At 37.8% G+C, this 21,745-nt stretch overlaps 2 protein-coding genes across 3 annotated transcripts in view; both read right to left on the minus strand.

Annotated features, from left to right (window-relative positions):
• The window catches only part of ZNF608 (zinc finger protein 608), an 80,960-nt gene extending 62,006 nt beyond the window's left edge, over nucleotides 1-18,954 (minus strand). The window contains exons 1-2 of the mRNA XM_033511388.1: nucleotides 18,742-18,954; nucleotides 17,621-17,710 (exon numbers count right to left, since the gene is read on the minus strand). Of these exons, the coding sequence (XP_033367279.1) occupies nucleotides 17,621-17,710; nucleotides 18,742-18,954 (303 nt within the window). The remainder of the gene's footprint in view (nucleotides 1-17,620; nucleotides 17,711-18,741) is intronic.
• Nucleotides 18,955-19,458: 504 nt separating this feature from the next.
• The window catches only part of LOC117245634 (zinc finger protein 608-like), a 5,057-nt gene continuing 2,770 nt past the window's right edge, over nucleotides 19,459-21,745 (minus strand). The window contains exons 1-2 of one of the 2 annotated variants that reach the window (XM_033520607.1): nucleotides 21,545-21,739; nucleotides 19,459-20,596 (exon numbers count right to left, since the gene is read on the minus strand). In XM_033520607.1, the coding sequence (XP_033376498.1) occupies nucleotides 19,487-20,434 (948 nt within the window). In that variant the 5' untranslated portion in view covers nucleotides 20,435-20,596; nucleotides 21,545-21,739 and the 3' untranslated portion in view covers nucleotides 19,459-19,486. Of the gene's footprint in view, nucleotides 20,597-21,544; nucleotides 21,740-21,745 lie in introns of those variants that run through there. The other variant, XM_033520608.1, reaches the window with a different exon arrangement.

A 21,745-nucleotide genomic window follows, 5' to 3' on the forward strand; every position in this document is an offset into this window, starting at 1 on the left:
TCAAGACAGCTCACAAATCAAAACAAGGGGCCAGATGTCCAAAAGGACAAAGCACATTGGGTACATGAACTTTCCTTCAGATCCTCATAATGGAAAAAGGAAGTGCTAGCCTGTTCAAAATAATCTTGCCAAAGTTCTAGGTGTTAACCACACCAAAAACTGCCTTTCAAAAATGAAATAATAATGCTTCCAAGTGCAATTTTGTCCTTGCAAGATGAGTGAAATAACCATGCATTGAAATATTTAGACCAAATTCAATTTTTCATTCACAAAAAAAAAAATATTATTGTGCTTAATTTTTCCTCTCTTTGAGGGCAATTCTAGGGGCAAGGAAGAGATTGTTTCTGGACTTCGGTTTTTTCTTAATAACACACAGAAAAATTTCTGGTGTTTTTTGTTTGGTTTGGTTTTTTGCACGTTTGTTCTGAAGAAAATGAAGGCTACTAAAACTGGAATAGGATAGCATGCCAGTGGATAACTGATAAATTATGCTGTGTATCCTTTTGCCACACAGAAGCCTTCAGCTTAGTCCAATACATCACACAAGCAGCACAAGGGAGGAGGATGTATTGGATTTTTCTGCTACACTCACATTTGCATGAAAAGGAGCAGTCAAACGAAAATTAAGCACTTAAACAGCTTAAAAAAAGCACTGGTTCAGAATACTGTACTTCAATAAAACATTCATTGTTATTCAATGCTTGGCAAATGACATTGCCATCACATACTAGTAGAAGAACCGTGAAGAATAAATGCTGTCTGAAAAAGAGGCTTGTACTTATGCAGCGCTAATGACCATCTAAAAGAGCGATTCTGCATGGTTACATCCTCTTTGAGATTCACAGCTGCAGCTTCACAAGAGCAGTCATACATCATAATCTGCAGCCATTTTAGGCTACCTCTGTGCTTTGGAGAGCAATATGGGGACTAAGGAATTGCTAATCTGTAAAGTTACAATCAAAAACAACTTTATTCAGCGATGATGAGTGAATGTGATGACCCACCTTCCCCTTAAGGGTGGGTTATCACACTGAGGAGAAGGAAGAGGAGGTGGTATTTAAATTTTAATACTGACAACACCCTTGACTGTAACAGCAGTGTCGCACAGGGAGAAGAGCTCCACATTTAGTTTCACTAGAGAGAAAACATACTCATTATTAGATTTTGATTTCTAATTCAATACAACAGTGGCACGGAGTAGCACACAAGCCGTTCTTTTAAAAGGTCAGATAACTGTATTTTAAGATTATAACACAAACATTTTAATTATTGTGAAGGATTTGCTTATTGGACAACATGCTGATCCTATAAACATCATTAATTAACTGAGATACAGTGACTTTTCAGAAAGTTAACAGCTTGGGAACAAACAGTATGTTGCTGTACTTCGAAACCGATAATCAAAGGCTGTATTATTATCCTCTAGATTAACCACAGATTTTGCAGGCAAACCACAGACAGCCTCCCTTTCTCTATGCTCAACATTTGCAGCCACACCCAGCCCACTAAAATCTTTCCTCCCAATTATGCACACCTCTTTAAGCTTAGTTTTATGGAAATAACTATGGCTCTCTGCACAATACATAGCTCATAAAACAGCTCACGGGGATCTTTAATTAGGCTAGACAAAGGAGAACAGTCCAGAAGCTACTGTCATTACTAGGCTTGTTTGTCTCACACGTTAAATACCTTTGTCTCTACAACTACTTAAAGAGCATTTCTCGGATCAGGTCAATCAAGCTAGCCCTCCACTGCCCTGTAAATGGCATCTGTCATCATCCTAGTAACTCCCACATTATCTGTATATACAATTTTGGACGAGGAAGAAATGGGGCTGGTGCCAGTTTGAGCACTTAAGAGTTCAACCAGAGGTTAACTGTAACCAGGAAAGATAGTGTTTTGATTTCAGCCCTCAGTACTTACACAGTCAATATACATCTCTTGTGTTTCTTAGGCTTCTCTGGATGAAAGTACCTTGAAATCCAAGCAACTACATACATAAGCATCTATGGATGTGCTGGCATACTGAAGAAAAAACTAACTCTTCAGCAATTAGTGCCATAGCCTTTTCTGCACTGTGAAAACACATTCAACAGGAAGGAACTTAAAAATGTTTGTTGATTTATTATGGTTACTCAGGAGCTACATTTCAGCATTAAACACAGCACCATCAATAATATCTGGCCTAGGCCACAGCCAGAAAGAAGCTGAACCACTTTTGTGCTGCAAGATTGGCAACACAGTCAGTGGAGAGACTGTCATTCCCTTGCCAAAGGCTTGCACTCATTTACTGCCTATTCTTTTACAAAAAGGTGATTTTTAATTTCCTCATCATTGAATATCTTATGGAAAGCTATCTAAGTGTATTAAATGCAGAGGAAAAGAATGTCACACCTGGCTCCCTTAACAGCAGAGATCTGCACTTAAATACAGAATCTGTAAATTGCATCAGTTGTACCAGGAATTGTATGCTTACCTATTTCCACAGGTTATCGTAAATTAATTCATTGGGCACACAAGACAATCAGGAGACAAATGAAGGAGTGAAAGACTGTTAAACACAAAGACAAGGTTGTTCCTATCTCGAGCCAGCCACAGCAAATGTTTTCCAGAGTCTAGTGGCGTGGAAACAGTGGACAGAAAACAAAACAAAAACAACAAACAAACAAACAACAACAAAAAACAACAACAAAAAACCAAACAACAAAAAACCTGCAAATTCCTCATAACCAGGTAACAAATGTCTTTCAGTCTCCACCCCTGCCCCAACCTCACTAAAAAAAAAAACCCAAAAAACAAAAGAAAACATAAACAACAACTTCCCCTGAAGAATGAAGAACTTAAGTGTGAATTTTCATCTAAGTGAGTAAGTGAGCTTCATTTATCTCAATAAATGATTGATGCAGTTCCAACCCTGACCATTATGCCTGAAAAATCTGTCCTTATCATCTGTGATATTCTTCCTAGTAATATCTGGAGCACCTAGGCATCAGACAGGCAGATAAGAATTTCAAATGTTGCTAAAGAGATGGAGAGTTCCAAAGCAGGACAGCTAACGGAGACAGCGATTAGGTTTCTACAAATGCTGTCTGTGCAGGTTAATGAAAACTTTTAAAAAAGGAAAGCCCTGACAAAGTGTTCCAGATACACAGCTTACCCTTGAGACTGCTGTACATTTTTGCGGTATCACAACACATTTCCTTATGAATTTGGAAATAGTTTCTCTTCTCTGTAACCAGCTGATAAGTTCACAGAAACAACAGGGGAGACAGACAGTACACCATGGAATCAGAGACTTGACTTCATATACAACCTGTCAAATGAACAGGGAAGTCTTGAGGAAACTTTTCTTCTTATATTCCACCTCTTCCACTAACACTGAGTGTGGAATAAGATGGGAAAAATATTAAAAGGCACTACAGTGTGCAAGGAACAATAGTATCTCACAAATTCAGGAAGTCTGAATAATCAATCATTATTATTGAAGAAGGAAGAAAGGGAAGAAGGAGAAAGAATATACATAAAATAGTGATGGCCTTCAGGAAGAAAGCATGCACTGTAATGCTTACTTTAAAAATAAATTGCTGTTAATCCAGGAGATTTCAAACCACAGTCTAAATGTCCCACCTTGTAGAATCCTCCTGAATCCATCACTGAGAATACTCCTCAGTGATATGTATTGATATATGATATGATATGTATTGATGATATTCTGGGTGGATGCTGTTAGAACCCCACACAGGATTACAGCTCAAATTTCATTTTCAGAAACCTAACAAAACTGTTCCACTGATACCTGCAGGCTGAAGCATGCTCTGGTCATCAGCTTCCAGTTCTGTCCTGGCACATTCCTCCCCAAGTCACAGATACAGCTTCACTGCTTATCCAGATGCAAAGACTGAGGTACAGCCAAGACCTGTGCAGACACTCTTGCATGAGCACTGTGCAGTGGTTCCCTTTTGTGGGAGAACTGAGCAAAACCATAGCTTTTTGCATCCAGAACTGAAGAAAACAAGATTTACTATAGCCTGCTTCCACAGAGGAAAAATAAGACTGAAGAACTTCTGTAGTGCTGTAACAGGAGTTAGTCTTGGATATACTGGTTCCTCTAAGAGCAGCCTAACTTAAACCAAACAAAAAGAAATGTCTTTTGCTACACCAAAGACATGTAATGATGCTTTGCTCTCACCCCAAACCAACAAATGCAGTAATTCAACTCTAAAGTCCGCTACAAGTTTGATTTTAAATAAAGTTGCAATTTGAAAGGAGATTTTCATTTGATCTCTAAGGACTATTTCATCTCTGCTCATAGCCTGGTCTGTTAGCAAAAGATTTACAAACTTAGTAACCACTGAAAGAAATTTACCTAATTACTTGACAAACCTGCTGTACTGTTTCGAGGTTTCCAAATAAACTGACCTTCTCTAAGTCAAAACACTGAAAATACTGAAAGTACAGGAATGAACCACAGAAGTGTCACACTCCTCATCTGTGTAGCTGATTTTTATTCACAAAAGCAAACACAGTGACTTACTGTACAACAATGGTGAGCCAAACAAGACAGAGGAAACTGCTCTAACCTCTATAGCTGAACTTCAAAGGCTTGTTCCCTACAAAATACTTCAATCTGTTGTTACACCACCAACTCCCCATTCAATTCTGAAAGTAATACTGTATTAGTGTGGCTCTTCTGGAAAGAATTAAAAGTTGATAAACATAATTATAAGAAAGATGAGCTCTTATGACACCATAAATACTATCCAGAGCTATTGTTATCCTAATGAGCTAAAGTGTCAAAGGGCTTATTACCAGCCCCTTGGCTTCCAGTACAACAATAACAAAAAAGTAATATAAATTTCTATCAAATTTCTCCAAATCCCAAGATTAAATTATTTCTTTGTCTAATTGTTAATTTAGAATGCAAAGTTTCTTTTGAATTTACTGAAACCCACATTCAGGCCAACATAACTTAATCATTGGTGTAATGGTTTTCACTCTACCAAGGATACAAATAAGTTTATTAAGTCCATCAAGCACTTGGTAAGGTACTACTGGTAAGGAACAATATTCAATATTCACAATATTGATCAAAAATTAAAGACTTACCCTAGAGTTATTTTGTTCACTGGTATTTAAGACTTGTATACATACAGACACACACAGAAAAAAAGAAAAAAAAAAAAAAGGCAATTTTTTTTGGAAAATTTATGAAACTTCATTTGTTATTTCAATGTTGCAGTTTTTAACTTGCAGTCTGAAGACCAACTGTGTATCTGTTAGAAGCAATAATAATCAGGAAATTATATATGTGTAAGTAGATGCAAAAATTACTATTATTTTGCCTTAAACTTTCGTACTGCAAATTTTGTGTTACAAACTGGTTTTATACATTATACAGATTTTAAAGTACAGTGTGAACAAATCACAATACCATGCATATAATGCAAAGTTCTTTAATAGTCATTAAGAATACTGCTTTCAGTTACTTCAAGTATGTCAATGCTCATTTTACCAAACATATCAGGTAACAGCCTGGTTTAATGTTTCCCCAGACACAGTTATTTCAGAGCCTATGGAGAATACAAAGGGGAATAAGCATACAAAAATACGTTGATAATTAGTTTGCATATAAAGGACACAAGTCTTACATAACTTCCACAGCAGCATTCTTGCAGAGATGTCAGTGCTCATGCTGCTGCTCATTTTGAAGCAATTGGCTTCTGTGCCTATATGGGATGGGTGAAGTGACCCATTACTAGGGAATGCAAGCGAGGAGCACTTTTTCATGTACTATCTCTCGTTCCTGTGATCAGGAAATTGCAGCAGAAACAAAATCTGAAGCAAGAAACACTATTAAGAATGTTTTTCTCTAAGTTGCTACTTAGTAGACTCTAGTTTGAGGGAGATATATTCTTAACTGCACAACCTACTGGCAACATACTATTTGTTTGTTCACAAGCAGAGTGCAACATTTTATAACTCATCAGTGAATTTCAGTCAAGCAATATGTAAAGAAACGAGGCACAGCATTGCCAAGCACTTAAAAGGTCACACCTGAAGCTCATTAATTTTTTCTCATCCCTTTTGAAAATTACACAGTATAATTATACACTAAAAGCTTTCCTATTATTATACTGCATTTCAAATAAGAGAAACTGACAAGATCTTTTCTTCACACATCTTCTAATTTTTCTTTACATAAACTTGACACTAGCCAAAGGGAAAAATGCCCATTTTATTATAAGTTAAGGGGATCAAACTAAAAATGTATTTTATTACTAGAGATGACCAGACACAAGTTACTGAACTCAGTTATATCTACTCTTTTCCCCATGTAAATTACTATAGCCACTGAAGATGGAAAATGGAATAGTTGTTCCACATAGGCCAAATATAATCTTCAAATAGTTTATAATCTGATCAAATCAAAGCCAAATAATCACAACTTGTTTTCTCAGAAGGCTTTGCTGACCAAGATACTGATAGTAGGGATTTTCTGTAAAATAAAATGTTTTATTTTCCATACCTATGGACCTGTTTCCTTATTCAGACTTTGTAAATTTACTTTCTCAGCACTGACAAAGAGAAGTCATAGAAAATTCAACTCAGAAGGTAAGAATTTTGAAAGGCTATAAATTATTGAAAAGGTGAGTTTTAACTGAAGAAGCTTAAACAACATTTACAGCAGAGGCTACTCCATTTCTGCTATAATGCTTTCTTGGCTTTGATCTTTAAACCAATGACTCATGAAAACGATATCTTCAAATTTACAGGCCACCAGTAAGTGGGTCTTTAAAAAAATGTTGTACAACAATAAAGCAGGAACCACAAGCACTTCTTAACCATTTGAACTGTCAGCTAATTAATTATGATACTGAAACAAAGGCCTATTAAACAAAACTTGCTCTTAAAAAGGAGAGAGGAGAAAAAACAAGACGGAAAAAAAAGGGGGGTAAGCCGTTCTAGTAAGCAAACCAAATAGCATATTGGGGAGAGAGGTTTAAGAAAATGTATTATGTTTGCTCAAATTAACAGAAGCATTTCTTCCCCCACCCCATTCAAAAGGAAAACAAAATAGGGCAGCTCTTCTTGCCACAGACTGGTGCCCCTTAGCTGGAAGCAGCTCCAGTTGTCAGGTTCCTGTCAGCACCTAAGTGCACCAACACTTCCCTTCTCCCACTCTTTTGTTCCAACTTAATATGTGCAGTTTGTTCAGCAGTCCTTGCTGTTAAACAATTCATTTTTTCCCTTGTCTCCTCTGCTTTAGGAGGAGGCAAAAATAGCAGGACTTAGGCACAAAATATAAAGCTCATTTCCTGCACCTTAGTGCCTCATTCTTTCACCTTCTTGTCCATAGAATTTAGCTACCAAATAGGTCTTAATCTGTAAACAAATGATTTGCTCTACAATTAAGCCATTCACGTCTTTTTTTTTTTTTTTTTTTTTTTTTTTTTTTTTTTTTCTCCCCTTGCTTTCTTCGGCTGCTTGGCTGCTGTCCAATGTAGAGGCTCATAGGTTCTTCTATTATTTAGTGCTGTTTAAAAGGCAATAAGCTCATTTAGAGTTTATAAAACTATAAGCTATCAACAAAAGCATTTAATGCTTCTCTGAAGCACTGTGATTTTTGCCTGAAAAATTAATAATGTGCGGTTGCATGTTTGTGTGTGTGTACAGATACATGTGGATGATGTGTGGGGGTGGTTTTTTATGTACTGGCCTGGTTATTCACTTGGCATATTTTTTAAAAAGTCACTTATTGTAAGCTACAAATACATATATTTCACTCAAATTTTAATTGACTGTGTACTTTTTTATCAACAACTGACAATCACAGGAACTGTGATTCACCATGGCTACAAAGCTGAACCTCAAATACTTTGATGTTGTATGAGAAAAAAAATGCCATGCTACTGCAGCATTTCACAATGTTTGCAAATACTCTTTCTTTATAGAATGATGTTGTGAATCACAGGAGTCTACTAGAGTAAATGAAGCCTTCAGAGAAATAAATAACATGTTAGCTTTTTCATCTCTGCAGTTAAAATTCACTGATGACTCAAGAGAAAATAACATCAAGATAATTTTCCTTTATCTCTATTTTCAAATTTTTGTTCTTTCTGGAAAATAAGTTCTCAAGCATTAAAATCAGAACACAACATGTATCTAGTTGCCTTCATGAAGATGTTTCTACATACAACATGGGATTAGCAGGCTACCACCTCAATGTGAGCCAGTAAAGGCAATTAATTTTTTTTTAAAAAAAAACACGTCTGTATGTTTTTAATACTTAATACTTTAAATAAGTAAAGCATTGTAGGTGAATAGATAAATTTACAGGTGTAAATCTCATTTAGAAATGACTGGTACTTAGCCATTTCAATTTCAGCAATATACTCCCAATGAAATTCTGCAAGCCTATTTAAAGTCTATTACAGCTGCTGACATCAATCTGCCAGGCTTTAGAGTGCTAATCTCCACTAAAGATTTTCACCTACAAGTTTAGCTGCTGGTATATTTGAATTAAATACTCCGTGCTTCTCTACATACACAACTGCATAAGGCATTAGGGGTGGATGGGCAATAGGGCAGAACTGTCACAGAGCACCTAATGCTAGTTTTGGCTGAATAAGGAATGAAGTTCTGACTCCCATTAGATTCCAGTCCTCTCCTCAGGGTGCTAGTCCTGATTTCCACACTTTCCACTCAAAATCTCACTTCTTCCCAACTTAATACAATATATTCCTACTGTAGATACTCGTAAGAGAATGAACACTACAGGAAAACCCTCTAAATTTAAGGTATCGTATTTTAAATGTACACCCATGCACTCATGTGTATGGATGCATACACAAGCACAGGTCCATACAAAAGGACACACAAAAAGATTTTAATTAGCTGTACCTATTAAGACTCACCAGAGATCAAACAGGTCTCCGTCCCTCCCCCCAGTCAAATGACAACTTCTTAAGCTGCAGATAATAGGTGGCAGTCAGACAGGTGTCAGGTATGTATGTTCATCCGGAAAAACTACTTAAAGGTTCAAAAAAAAAAAAAAAAGTGCTAACCCTGCAGAAAAGAAATGTCTCTTACCCTGAACTGACACAGCAATCACATCCATATTTAAATATTAATTATATGTATTCTTAACTTGTTTAATTTATCACAATACAATGTACCCTCAATAGTTGCCAACCAGTTGAAAAAGTTTTGCGAAAATTAAGCAGTAAGAGGCATTTGAAACCTTTAAGAAATATTCCAGTTTGAGAAAAAATATAAATCTTGGATGTAGTTTGAATGTAGTTGGCAACTTTTCCACCTAGAGTAAATCTGAAGGCTCAAAAATAAATATTCAAGAGCATTAATTTGTTTCTAGATGTGTGCGTGCAAGTAAAACAGCAGCCATAATGTGGAAATTTGAGTCACATTTTGCAACTAATTGGAAGCAGATTAGAATTCTGCCTCAGGGGAACATTGTCAAACTAGAAGCTGGAGCAAATGAAGAAAGAGGTGAAAGCATCGTGAAGAGCTGACAGATTTACAGTGCTCAAGGCAATAAACGGGTACTAGATGAAAATGAATGTGCTTCACTGTACTGCATGCAGTTTTCAGTCATATCTCAGCAATAAGAGCATACAGCCATGAAACAATTATTTTCAGAGAGATGGCAAAGGAAAGAGCAAGAACGAACAAAACACTATTCAGGTGGCATGCAAAAGAAACTATAAATCATACAGTGGCTCAAGTTGTTACAAGAATAATATAATTGGTCATAGTAGGTCCTGTTCTGCAACCTAGACTCATCTCAAGTAAGGGATTACAGAGACATAACACAAGGAACTACTTACTTGAGTTGAAAAAGGACAGTAAGCTCTTGCTCAATGTGGGTAAGAGTCAAAGCATTAAGCTCTTAAGGGGAAAAAAAAACCCACACCAATTTTACATTTTTAAAGCTAAGAAAAACACAGAACCCTGCAGACAGATAAATCAGAGGCAGAAGGGGAAAAGCCTTTTTAGGGGGTGATTAGGAAAGGCTGAAGGAGATCATAAAATGAAAATAAAGTGCAGAGGCTAATATACCAATGCTGTAATGGAAACAGCTGCTAGCTTTCTCCTTCAGTGCTTGGCATCCGTTGCAGCATCACAGGAAAGACTGTTAAAAGATCTGGACATGAAATGTAAATAAAACTATTAGCCAAAACTCAGTTGCTGTATTTATAAAACAGTAGCAGCTCTTTTTTTGTGTATGTACATACATGTGTGTATATCTATATATCTATATATATATATATATATGTACACACACCTCCAGTATGTGTGTGAATATCTATACTGATATATATACATGCACATGTGTATGCATAACCCTCTCCTTAAGCAGCAACTAGTAACACTATTCCATAATATTACACCTTAATATTGGCTGAAGTTGGCAAGAACATCAAATTATGTTGTATTTTTTAATTTTATGTAAAACTGGGTGTGGAATAACCTTCATTGTTCTCAAAATGTAGCAATACTTTTCCTTCAAATTCCAGAACTCCAGTGCAATACAACATATAGTGCCTAACATTAAACGCATAGCAAAAATTAACCATCAGAACTTGATATCAAATATGTTCATGATATCCATAAATACTCTAATATATTAGATCCTTGCAGTCAGTGCAAGCTAACAAAACAAATGCCTACACATTTACTAAATCAGATTTTAAACTCCTACCAGCAAAACAAAGTTCAACAAAGTAACAAGGTCCATTTCTAATTGTATTTGCTTCTAACTATTACCTTTGGTTGAAGAGATACAGATCTAGTTTCATTTCCCTCCTTCAAAAAGAAAGAATTGGCAAGAACATGAAACCCTGAAACATGCAAACACTGCCATTACTTCACTGCTACAAGCCTATAATTAAGCACAGATTGGGTAGTACTATCCATGTAGTGTGGCGAACCACACTCAAATAAACAGTTCTCCATGAAGAATGAAAACCCAAAGACCAAACCCTTCCAATTCAAACATTATTGTTGCTTTTAACATAAGCCATCCACAGAAATCAGCCAAGGAGGTGACAGGAAATCCAAAAATAATTTGGTTTGGCCCTGCACACTATGAGAAAGGAGATTACAGTTTGCTTTTCACTCTTCTTACTGGTTGAGGGAAGTGGTGAAAACTATGAAAGCTATGCTTACGTAACAAGCAACTATGATACCCACAGACCTATTTCTACCAGAGTTCAGCACAGCATCACTGAAATTCATCAATAAAGGTGACATTTGAATAGCATGAACTTGTGTTGCAGGGGGATGGGCTTAACAAAACCCCTGAATTAATTCAATGGATAATGCAAATGACTAAATGTGTGCAAAATCAAACTGTCTAGTGAGCACAGTTAAAGAGGCCAGATGTGCCTCAAAATTTCCTGGGAAACACAGCCTAAACTTGGTGCTTTCTTTTATCAGAATGAAGAAAGCAAACTCTGAGAGTTTACAAAAGTGTGACCAATTGGAGCTTAGTCTTCTGTTGCTAATTGAAGCATGGGAAAAAATAGTTTCTGAGGGCAAACTACAAACATATACTTTTTATATTCCACTACCACATGATAAAAAGCAGAATCAAGCTGACTGGTAGAAATTTGACTGGCAACCAAAGAGCAACCTATTATTTCAAACTGTTATGGGAAAGCAATAAAATTGCTACCAGGTCTCCTCATGTTACTCTTCAATAAAAAAAAAGCCATCGGGGAAATAAGAGGAAAAGAAAACACATCAAAACCTCTAAAGTTTCTTTTAAGTAAAAATACACTTCTGTGGTGTTATGCCATCTGCCTCTTGGTTAACATGACAAGACAACTCAACAACTAGAATGCTAGTGTTTTGAAAACACCAAGTAAGCACAATCAATAGATTTTAGTTTGCTCTTTTGACTGCAAAAAAATGAATTCACACACCACTATTGGCATATGTTTCAAACATCCTCATGAGGTCATTTTCCTTCCAGTATTATTTGGTGTAGTTTCTCTGGAGACAAACACCTCAGCCAAGCTGTGTTTGTGCACAAAAGTGAGATTTAGGGTAGGAAGAATCAGAAGCTGTGAGAAGACACAGGAACCAAATGTTTGGTATTTTTTTCTAATAAGTTGGCGAAGATTTATCATAAAGGACATATAATTGAACATAGCACAATTTCACTTCAAAATCAGTGAAACAAAGACCTTCACATTTAATTCCTAATAGGTATTACAGGCAGAAGCTAGAGAAGTTGATCCTTTCACGTTGATATTTAGCAGTATTTGTCAGCTTATCATAAAAGCAGACATACTATAAATCTCTGTCTTTAAACACAACTTTTTTACTTGCAGTTTTGGCTTAAGATTTCAGAAAATTTAATCAACACCATAGTGACCCTAGGGCTGGAAAACCTGTCTAACAGACATGATTCCTATTTCATTGCACGCAACTTGTCCTGAACACTCGCTTGAACTATTTAATCAAGCAATGTTATACATATATAAGCATATGTACATGGGGCATCAGAGCAAACTACCTATGCCACTCCTTGATGTTTCTCTTTTTCAAAAAAAAGAAAAAAAAAAAAATTACAAAGAACCTACTTGTCAGTCAAGTTGCTCTGAATAGTTTTACAACCTTTCATTCAAATGTAAAGGCTTTGTTCCAATTGCCAAGACCACTTTGTAAGAGTTAAAAGAGAAAGTGCAACAGAGTGCTTACTGAAATCCTACAGCACAACCAAAAGTCATTCTCTGGCCTTCCTCTTTGCCCAAAATGCTACTCACTACCTTCAGTAAATTGTGGTATTAAACCAAGAGTGTAACAACAATTTTTAAAAATCGTAATTTAAAATCTCATTTAAGAAAATCCCTCAAATCCTGCTGTAACAACTGGTAATTGTATTTATTAAAATTATCACATCTCAAACATATTTTTAAGCTTATTAAAAAATGATAGGTTGTGTTACTGTTCACTTTGATGAAAAACTGCACTGAAAAAGAGCTGCACCTAGCAGAAACAGTGGTACAAAAAGAGAAAAAGGTTTATAAAACATTATATATATATATATATATGAACTTTTATGATTTTTTAAATGGGTATTTACTTTTTGCAACTATGACATGATCAGAAATTTTCATGAAAGACTGTTTTGCTATCTTTCACCCAACAGAAAATGTTATGTACAGACCACATTTTTTTTTAAAAAAATATCAGTATATATTCTATGATTATTAAGAAATACAAACAACTCTTAGATGTGTAAACACACTAAAACAAATGCTAGTTTTTAGCAAAAAATACAGCCAGCCCTTCAGTTGAAGCCCATCCACAGATCCACAGGTGTGAGCCTATCTGAGGACTCACAGCAAGACATATTTCTGTCATAAAAAATGAAGCACAGTTAAAAAGTCAGACAACCTCCAGCCATTCAGGAAACATAGCAATATATCACCATGTGCATTAGAACATCATATAAGTACACTACAAAGCTGGTACAATATTAAGAATACTATAAAAATAATAGCCTGGTTGTTGAATCATTTGTACAAAGTATCTTAGCTCAGATCAGAGTAGACTCTAAAACCTGTTTACATTCAGCAATCCCAACTGCATACCGTGGAACAAATCTGGAACATGCCACTCAAAAAGTGGATTCCATATTTGAGAAATATGGACCATGGAGCAGTAACACAAAACTGCCTAAACTGCTGCGGAAGAAATCTAACCTTTTTCAAGGGTGGGTGACAGAAATCCAAAATATATATATGCCTTTATCCAAAATGGAAGTAAAGGTGAAGGACAGCTGAAATGTTAGTACTTCTACAACGATACTCCTGATGATGCTTGTAAAACATGCTCAATATCACATGTATCACTAAAAGTATAAGATGTTAAGAAACACTGGGGTATTTTTATTCTTTTAGAAATGCAAATCGCATGGATAACACAGGGCACATAAAGGGGAACCTGCATTCAATGTGTAAGGGATGTGTCCAGTTAACAGAAAGCAGACCCCAGGCTCTCCCACTAATGTCAGTACGATGGAGATAACCCATTTCTTACGCGGTAAAAAAAAAAAAAGGCATCAGTTTAACCATGCAAAAAACCCTGCAGATTTCAGATTTGTGATTTACATTGTTGTCGATAAAATAGCTTTCCAATTATGAAGGAATGTATTCTGTGTTAATGATCACAACCAGGGGTCCAAGCTTTACTCTTTTGTCAGAACTACAGCAGATCCTCCCCGCAGCTTCACCATTAACATGTCTGTTTCCTGTCAGACCACTCAGAGATAATGTCATTTATCTCAGGGCGGCACAAGACCAGTCATTAGCTTCAGTAAAAGACCTCAAACAAAGGCCGGATGGCGTTTTATCCAGGGCTCATAGGCTGCAGCCAAGAATCTCATTGCCTAACAGTTTAGAACAAGTTATCTTTAAAAGAGTGATTTTCTCCCTATCAACAATTCTAGAACACTTCACTGAACAGCAGTAAAGTCTGCATGGAAAATTTTAGTCAATGATTTTATCATATGCAATTAGGTGCCTGATAAGAGCTTGCTAAAGTTATCCGCTAAGAGGATGGGGTGGTTTTTTTTGGTTGTTGTTGTTGGGGGGGGGGGAAGTTGTGGGGTTTTTTTCCCCTTCGTTTTATTTCATAAGGAAAGACAGAGTAAATCAGGTTCTACCTCAATAGCAAGACCTTTGAAGAATTGACCCTTATTGTGTTTGCCTGCAGGAGGTGATTCACTATTATAAATTCTTCAATGACAGAGCTTCTGGAAATCTCTTTAAATGAAAGTGGAACTGGTTAACTGTATGTACGAACATGTGTTTTCACAGTCTCTCCTGTATTATTGCATTTCAGAAAGCTTCTATAAAGTGCCAGGTGAACTTTTTAAAATAATGATAATAATAATTAAAAAAATAAAGAGAGTCGGAAAAATACAAGCAAATCTCAGCTTTTCAATTCCTGCGCTTATGCTGAAAACTAGAAACAGATGGTACTTTCCGTGTTACTTGAATCTGGTTATTGAACACCTCTATGATTACGGGAGATTTTGCTTAGCACTTTTAACATACATTTCATTTATTGGACTATAAAATGCTACTTTGGAAAAACAAGTCTTTATATAGCTATAATTAAAACAGTCTTGCAGGAAAGCCCTTTAACATGGAGAACACGGTTAACCTCATGACATCTGGATAATCAATTCTTTCCTCTTTACTGGGTATTTACGAAGTTATTAAAATTGTAAAATTACTAATGCCCAAAGTGAATTATTTTTCCAGTAGTTCCGAATATGGTTATCAGCTTCCCCACTTTGTTTGATAGATGTTCTAGACCAGCCTCCATTGTGCTACACTAACTCTTGCTTTGCACAGGAATTCAATAGAAGATCTGGTCATACATATTGGCATAGGTCAGCAGGTTCACACGGAAAGCTTTCCTCGGCCAAAGGGCAACACCTCTTCACCCAGCTCAAAAAGCACCGTCACACTACTAGACAGCACTACAGAACTTTAAGAACCTTGAGCTGTGCTTATTGTTAGACACCCATACTTATCAATGTTTTTAACAGCTAAATCCCTTATGTAGCTTTCAAAACAGTTTGCTGTCAAACAACAATAGACTTTGTTCTTTAATTACAGCAAGTGACCTCCCTGCCCTTTTATTTCACAGTGAATAAACTACACACAAGGCTGGCAAGAAAAGTACATGAAGAGCATATCTCCATAACATCATTAATCAAAGCATGTACTTAAATGATTTACATCATTAGGTAAAATTCACCCAGAGATTCCTGATGGTGAACAAAACACTCTCAAATCCTAACGCTAAAACACAACAAAGAAAGTGAAGATAAATAATACTAGCCAACACGTTAATTTGCTAAAGACAGCTTTCAAATGTGAAATGCAGTCTTAGTGAGAAGGACTAAGCTAAAAAAAGAGAAAAATTCCATCCTGGAGTATCACTAGATTGATACATTTAGAACTGTAACTAAACCCTTCTGACAGCTTTGTATCTTTGACATTAATTTCACGTAAACATACTGATATTCACATACCAAATAAAGTTTTCCCATATCTCAGAGCAAATTATCACTGAATGAATTCCAAAAATCTCCTTGCCAGGCACACAAAGCAAATTTTGTAGCTATTCTGAACATTTTTCAATGTAGCAGCTGTTAAAAATACAAAAACTTAGCTGGAACAGATGAAGAGTTCATGCTGACAAACAATCAGTAACTGTGCTAAAAACCGTATGGATGAGAAATGGAAAATGGAGACAGGTTTTAACACCAAAAATCTTAGGAGTGGTTAGCCTACCTGTCAAAGCTACTTATTCAGACATGTCATTGGTGGCTTAGCCACAAAATGGACTGCACAAATATAGCTCAAACATCTTAGAATTACAGCACACTTTGACTTTATCCACATATTAGGGGAGTGGCAACTTTTACAACATATTTGCGGTTTCTGCATAAAAGAGCCAGCAGAACACAGTCACTGATTTAATTAGGCTTCATAAGATTCAATTTATCATGTTTTACATGACTTTCTGCAGCAAGGAAACATAATAAATAGACTAAAAATAGAATTGAAGCATGCTGTGAAAGCTAAATAGTGACTACAACTCCTGGGAATCTGCTCCAAGCTTTTCACAAATAGTAAACAAATGCAGTATTATATTCCACACCACATATAAAAACATGTAGATATTGAATCAGCAGTCATGAACTCATTTGATTCTAAAAGGAAACTTCCGAATTCATGAGGCATGTCCTGCACAACAGTAAGATAACTGAACATTGATTTCAACATGCAGGCTGAAAATTATGTATACAAGTTGCTTTGTGCAAGTATGGCATATATGTTCTAGCATACAAACAGTCAAAGCAATAACACTTTAACAACCTTTAAAGAATTCTTTCCAATGACGATTAATCATTTGGGGGGGCGGGGGGGAGAGGGGAGAGAAAAGCAGAATAACAAACATGGAACACTCGCATGTTACTAATATTGCCACTGTCTGGACTTAAAGTATCAACCATTACCAGCAACAAGCTACATCATCGCCATCGTTATCATCATCATTATTATTATTCTAAAAGGGAACATTCTTGGCTAAGAAAAACGCTAAGGGACGTTGCTTAAGATAGCAAGCACACCATTGTGCCAGACAATGGCCAAGGCTGCACGACTCTGATGTGCAAAACCTGTATTAAAGTCGATGTGTGCCAACAGCAGCGGCTGTTGCTGGAAATGCAAGCTCCAGACCTCCTCCTGGAGCGACATCTACAACACACAGAGTGTGCCACTGACGCTGAACTCCTCCATACGTGTTTGCTCTGAATTTGCATGCCATCCCATTTACATTGCACATAAGATTACTCGTATGTATATAGATTCTTCGTGCAATTTCCTGTGTGACTAGAGAGTTGAAAGAACACAAAAACGGGAGAAACCACACCACCCTCTAATCTCTGTTGCCATGGCAGCAGCCTTTGAGATACTGAAATGTTCAGATTGCCAGCTAAACAAAATTGTTGAATGTGAACATTTGGCTGAGAGATTAAAAGGCTAAGGGGGTTGCAAAAGGGCAGTACCTCCCACATTCCAGGCAGCCACTGAATCCAATCAAATGGCTCTGACTCTTTAACCACAGCCATTGTGAAGACCGGATTAGGGCAATTTATCTAGATAGTTAAAACAGATTAGAGAACTGCAATTTGAAGACTATTGGCAACAGAAGTAAATGCCTACTGTACTAAGTTAATAAAGAGACCATGAGATTTTTGGACACCTTTCTGCCGTGAACAGCACTTTTCAGAAATCAAAATGCAAACATACACACATGAATTACACAGCAATCTGGTTTTCTCATCTGCATTTAAACAAGGTCATAAGGCTCATTCAAATTCATCCATAGATATGCTATCTTAAAAGCAATAATATGCACACAATATGAAATTTAATTTGTTCCTTGCCTTGAACAGAATCCCTTGAATATATCTTCCAATAATAACAAATATCTGATACCACAAACACCCAAATCTAATCCACCAGTCGACTTAGTATTACAGAAACTTCATGACTGAAATACAAGAAACTGGTAGCCAGTCATAAGAAGACAGAACTCCTGACTCCCTGAGACCTTCAGCCCTCCCAGACACTTGCAGTCCATACAGTTAAAACCGACCTGAAAGTTTCCCCATTTCTGAACATTCACTCGGGGAAGTTGTAAAAGCAGGTCATTTAGGACCAACAGCTGACAAGAGAGTCACAATCTAACACCCTGAGATTGTTCATTTGGAGGGTGTTGGTTTGCTTTAGTTTTCCGGCAGACCAGGTTCTCTTTGTTTAACAACCTGTAGAATTTGCCGTACTTGTAATCCTGGGCCAACACTCGCCCTCTGGAGCCCCGGAAGACGGCTTCTGCCCTAGGGACAGAACTCCCACCAACACCAGAACATCCTTGAACCAGCAGTTGACAAAAGACAACAAGGTTTCCCCTCCACCTTTCCTGAAGAATAGAGTAGCAGCCATCTATTCATCTATTCATACAGAAAGCATCCTTGTAATAGAAAGGAATAAAACCACACACTTCCATCTGATTTTTTCACACATTTCAACTGCCCAACAAACAAGCAGTTCAAATCCAAGAGCCAGCGTGGCTCAGAGAGGAAAACTCCCCCAAGACAGGAGAAAAACTGCTCCAAAAGCACACCATTCTCATCACAAGGTGCATTTCCCTCCTCCCAGCATCCTCCTTCCAGGAAGACAAGAGGCACTGCCTGTCTGCTGGCTCCTTCCTCCCAGCTGCTACAGCAGCTTCTGGGGCCTCTAGGCTACAGTGCCACGGAAGCCCACAGCACAAAAAGCATCCTGCATCTCCACGAAGCACAGCGGCGGAGCCCTGGTCTCTGCCGATAGCTCCCATTTCCTCCCCCAAACACAGTCTCAGCTCTAGACAGTGGGTCAGAGAAGGGAGAAGGGTTTCTTTACACTTTGGGAGAGGAATGGGCACAAATGCCTGCAGATGTTGTGGAAGAGAATCAGCACATACAAGACCTGCTGTGCCAGGAGCCTGAGCTATTCACACCAGCCTGCGAACACATGCCATCCCACTGGTACTGCCGCTCTCTGCTAAAACTGGGGACAGCTCAGTCAGGGTCATCTCTGCATTTCTCCTTCTGGGCAAGTGCAATTAAAACGAACAGACAAAACAGAAACGTTCTCCAGGTCTGACGACAGGGAGAGGAAATCACAAGGAAGAGCATCACGCTGGAAACATGGGATCTTCCACATAGGAAAGAGGTCTCTGGGTTGTTTTTTGTTTGTTTTGTTGTGGTTTTGTGGGGGTTTTTTTGGTTTGTTTTTTTTTTTTTTTTAAGGGAAGGAGGAAGGACAAACGCATGTCACAAATACACAGCAGAGAGGACAAAGGAGCCAGACATACAGTCATGGGACACTCATGGGACACTTAATATAGACATGGGGAAACACAGAGGAGGTGGAGAGGAGCTTTGTCCTACCTTTTCTGTTTTCAATTTCTTGATTCGCCTGTGGCTCTCCTCCTCCTCCTCTTCCTTCTTTACCAAAACAGAGTTCCCCATTAACCCTGAATCCGGGGTACTTTTGCTCACCTCCCCCACAGCAGAGGAGGTGCAGTGGAAGGGGCTGCTGCTTCCACCACTGCCTCCCTTGGCCCCGAAGCCATAGAGATGCCCAGAGGGAATTTGGCTATTGCCACCCCCACTGCCATTGGGGTGGCCCTGCTGCAGATCATGTTGCTTGTCCTTCCTGGATTTTCCAGCATCCTTATCCCTCTTGGAGCCTCTGCTGCCTGGGGCTTTACCTGGTTTTTCCTCTTTGTTTTTCCCACAAGAGGACACGGTGGTAGTGTTGCTGGTGTTGTTATTATTGCCGTTTGGGTTACTGCTCACACTTTGACCCAGTGCTGAATTCATGCCAGTTGCCTCTCCAGGGCGCCCTTGGACTTCCTGCCTTTTGCCAGCACTGCTGATCTCAGGAATCCCATACAAGGCAGCAGAAGGCAGAGATTTATTAGCATCCTTAGAAGTTTTACTCCTTTTCACTTTTGATTTGCTAGTCTCTTTGTGAGAGGAATTCCCCTGGGGAGCAGAGGGTTGAACAGAAGCGAATTTTAGGCCATCAGCTAAGGCTGAGGTAGCATTAGCCCCACTGGAAGCCAGACCCCCGCAATCCTTGGAGCTGGTGTTGCTGCTGCTGGTGGTATTAGAATTATTCATCTCAAATTTCTGTCTGTCCTTCTCTAAATCGGCATCCAAATCAATTATTAAATTCCCGACGCCGATTTCCCAATCATCGCCACTGTCATAAGTGTCAACTGCGTTTGGATCCACACCTTTTCCTGCAGTGGAAGTGTTCAATGACATCCTGAAGATGAGATCTCTAGAGTAAAAATCCGATGAACTTTCCTTTGGAGATGTGGGGACATTCGTTTATCTCCGTTGGGCTCTCTCTTAAGTTCAACTCTTCTTGTCTTCCTCCCCTAGGTGTGTCTAGGCTCACAACCTGCAGTCCACATCCACGTTGTCCTGTGAGGAGGGAAAAAGTCAAGTATTTCCTGTCTGGGTGTTACCACAATATAACGTCACTCAATAAAGAGGGGGCAAGGTAGGGGGGAGCGAAAACATTCACCATTGCCACGTTCTTAAGTTTGTTAAGCCAGAGGCAGTGGCTATGGTGTTTTTATAATGAGCACTTTTAATCTAGTAGTATACCAATATCCACAACCTCTCTTAAAAACCCATGTTCATAAAAAAGAAGGAAAAAAAAAAAAGAGAAAAAAAAAAAAGGAACAAAAATTATCTACATTATTTAAATCCACAAAGTTCAGGAAATACAGTCATAGACGTGGTGCCTTGCTGTTGGAGCACATGTTGTAATCTAACCCGTTGGACCACCACCTAGGCACGAAAAGGAAGGACACGGATTCACTCTTCACTGCATTCCATGGATTTTGTGGCTTTAAACCAGACCCTTGAAGTTTTGTGAGTCTCCTGTATTATCTTTTACCCCCCCTTCCACTTAATCTCTTGGGTGGGTGGGGGAGGAGAGTGCTAAGGGAAGTGGGAAACCTCATTTTCCCTGCCACAATACATCTTCTGTTAAAAACAACAACCTACAAACTCAAATGTTTACTGGAAAATATTAAAGTCCATAAGTTAAAATAATAATAAAAAAAAAGGTGAGAAGAAATAAAAATTCTTTTTCTTAAAAAAAAATCCTTAAGATAACAGTTCTAAAAGCAGCTCTAATGTATTCCTAGGTCACACAATCGTTAGGTCTGTTAAATATAGTATTACTGACTGTACAGGAAACTGATTAAGACATACACTTTAAGTGATCTGCACCAAGGTGGCCTCAGTGACCGCAAATGAGTGTGTGTTTGACAAAGCTTAGTTAAAACGATTTTTAAAGGGATCTCTCCCTTTTACAGTCGACTGCCGAAATATTTATACATATATATGCATAATGCTTACCTTTAATCCTTTATCATTTTTAATTAAACCAGCAAATCAAAATGCTGTTCCCACTCGTCTCAGCAACAACTCTGTGCCTCATTTTACTTAAAGAGCAAGTGATCATGAAGTAGAAAGCAAGTATCATCTCAGCCAGTATAAATCGGTCAATAACATATCTCCCCCTACTTTGGCACACGAATCAGTAGTCCTTTTTTTTTT

The sequence above is a fragment of the Parus major genome, chromosome Z, assembly GCF_001522545.3.
Source record: "Parus major isolate Abel chromosome Z, Parus_major1.1, whole genome shotgun sequence".
Lineage (NCBI taxonomy): Eukaryota > Metazoa > Chordata > Aves > Passeriformes > Paridae > Parus > Parus major.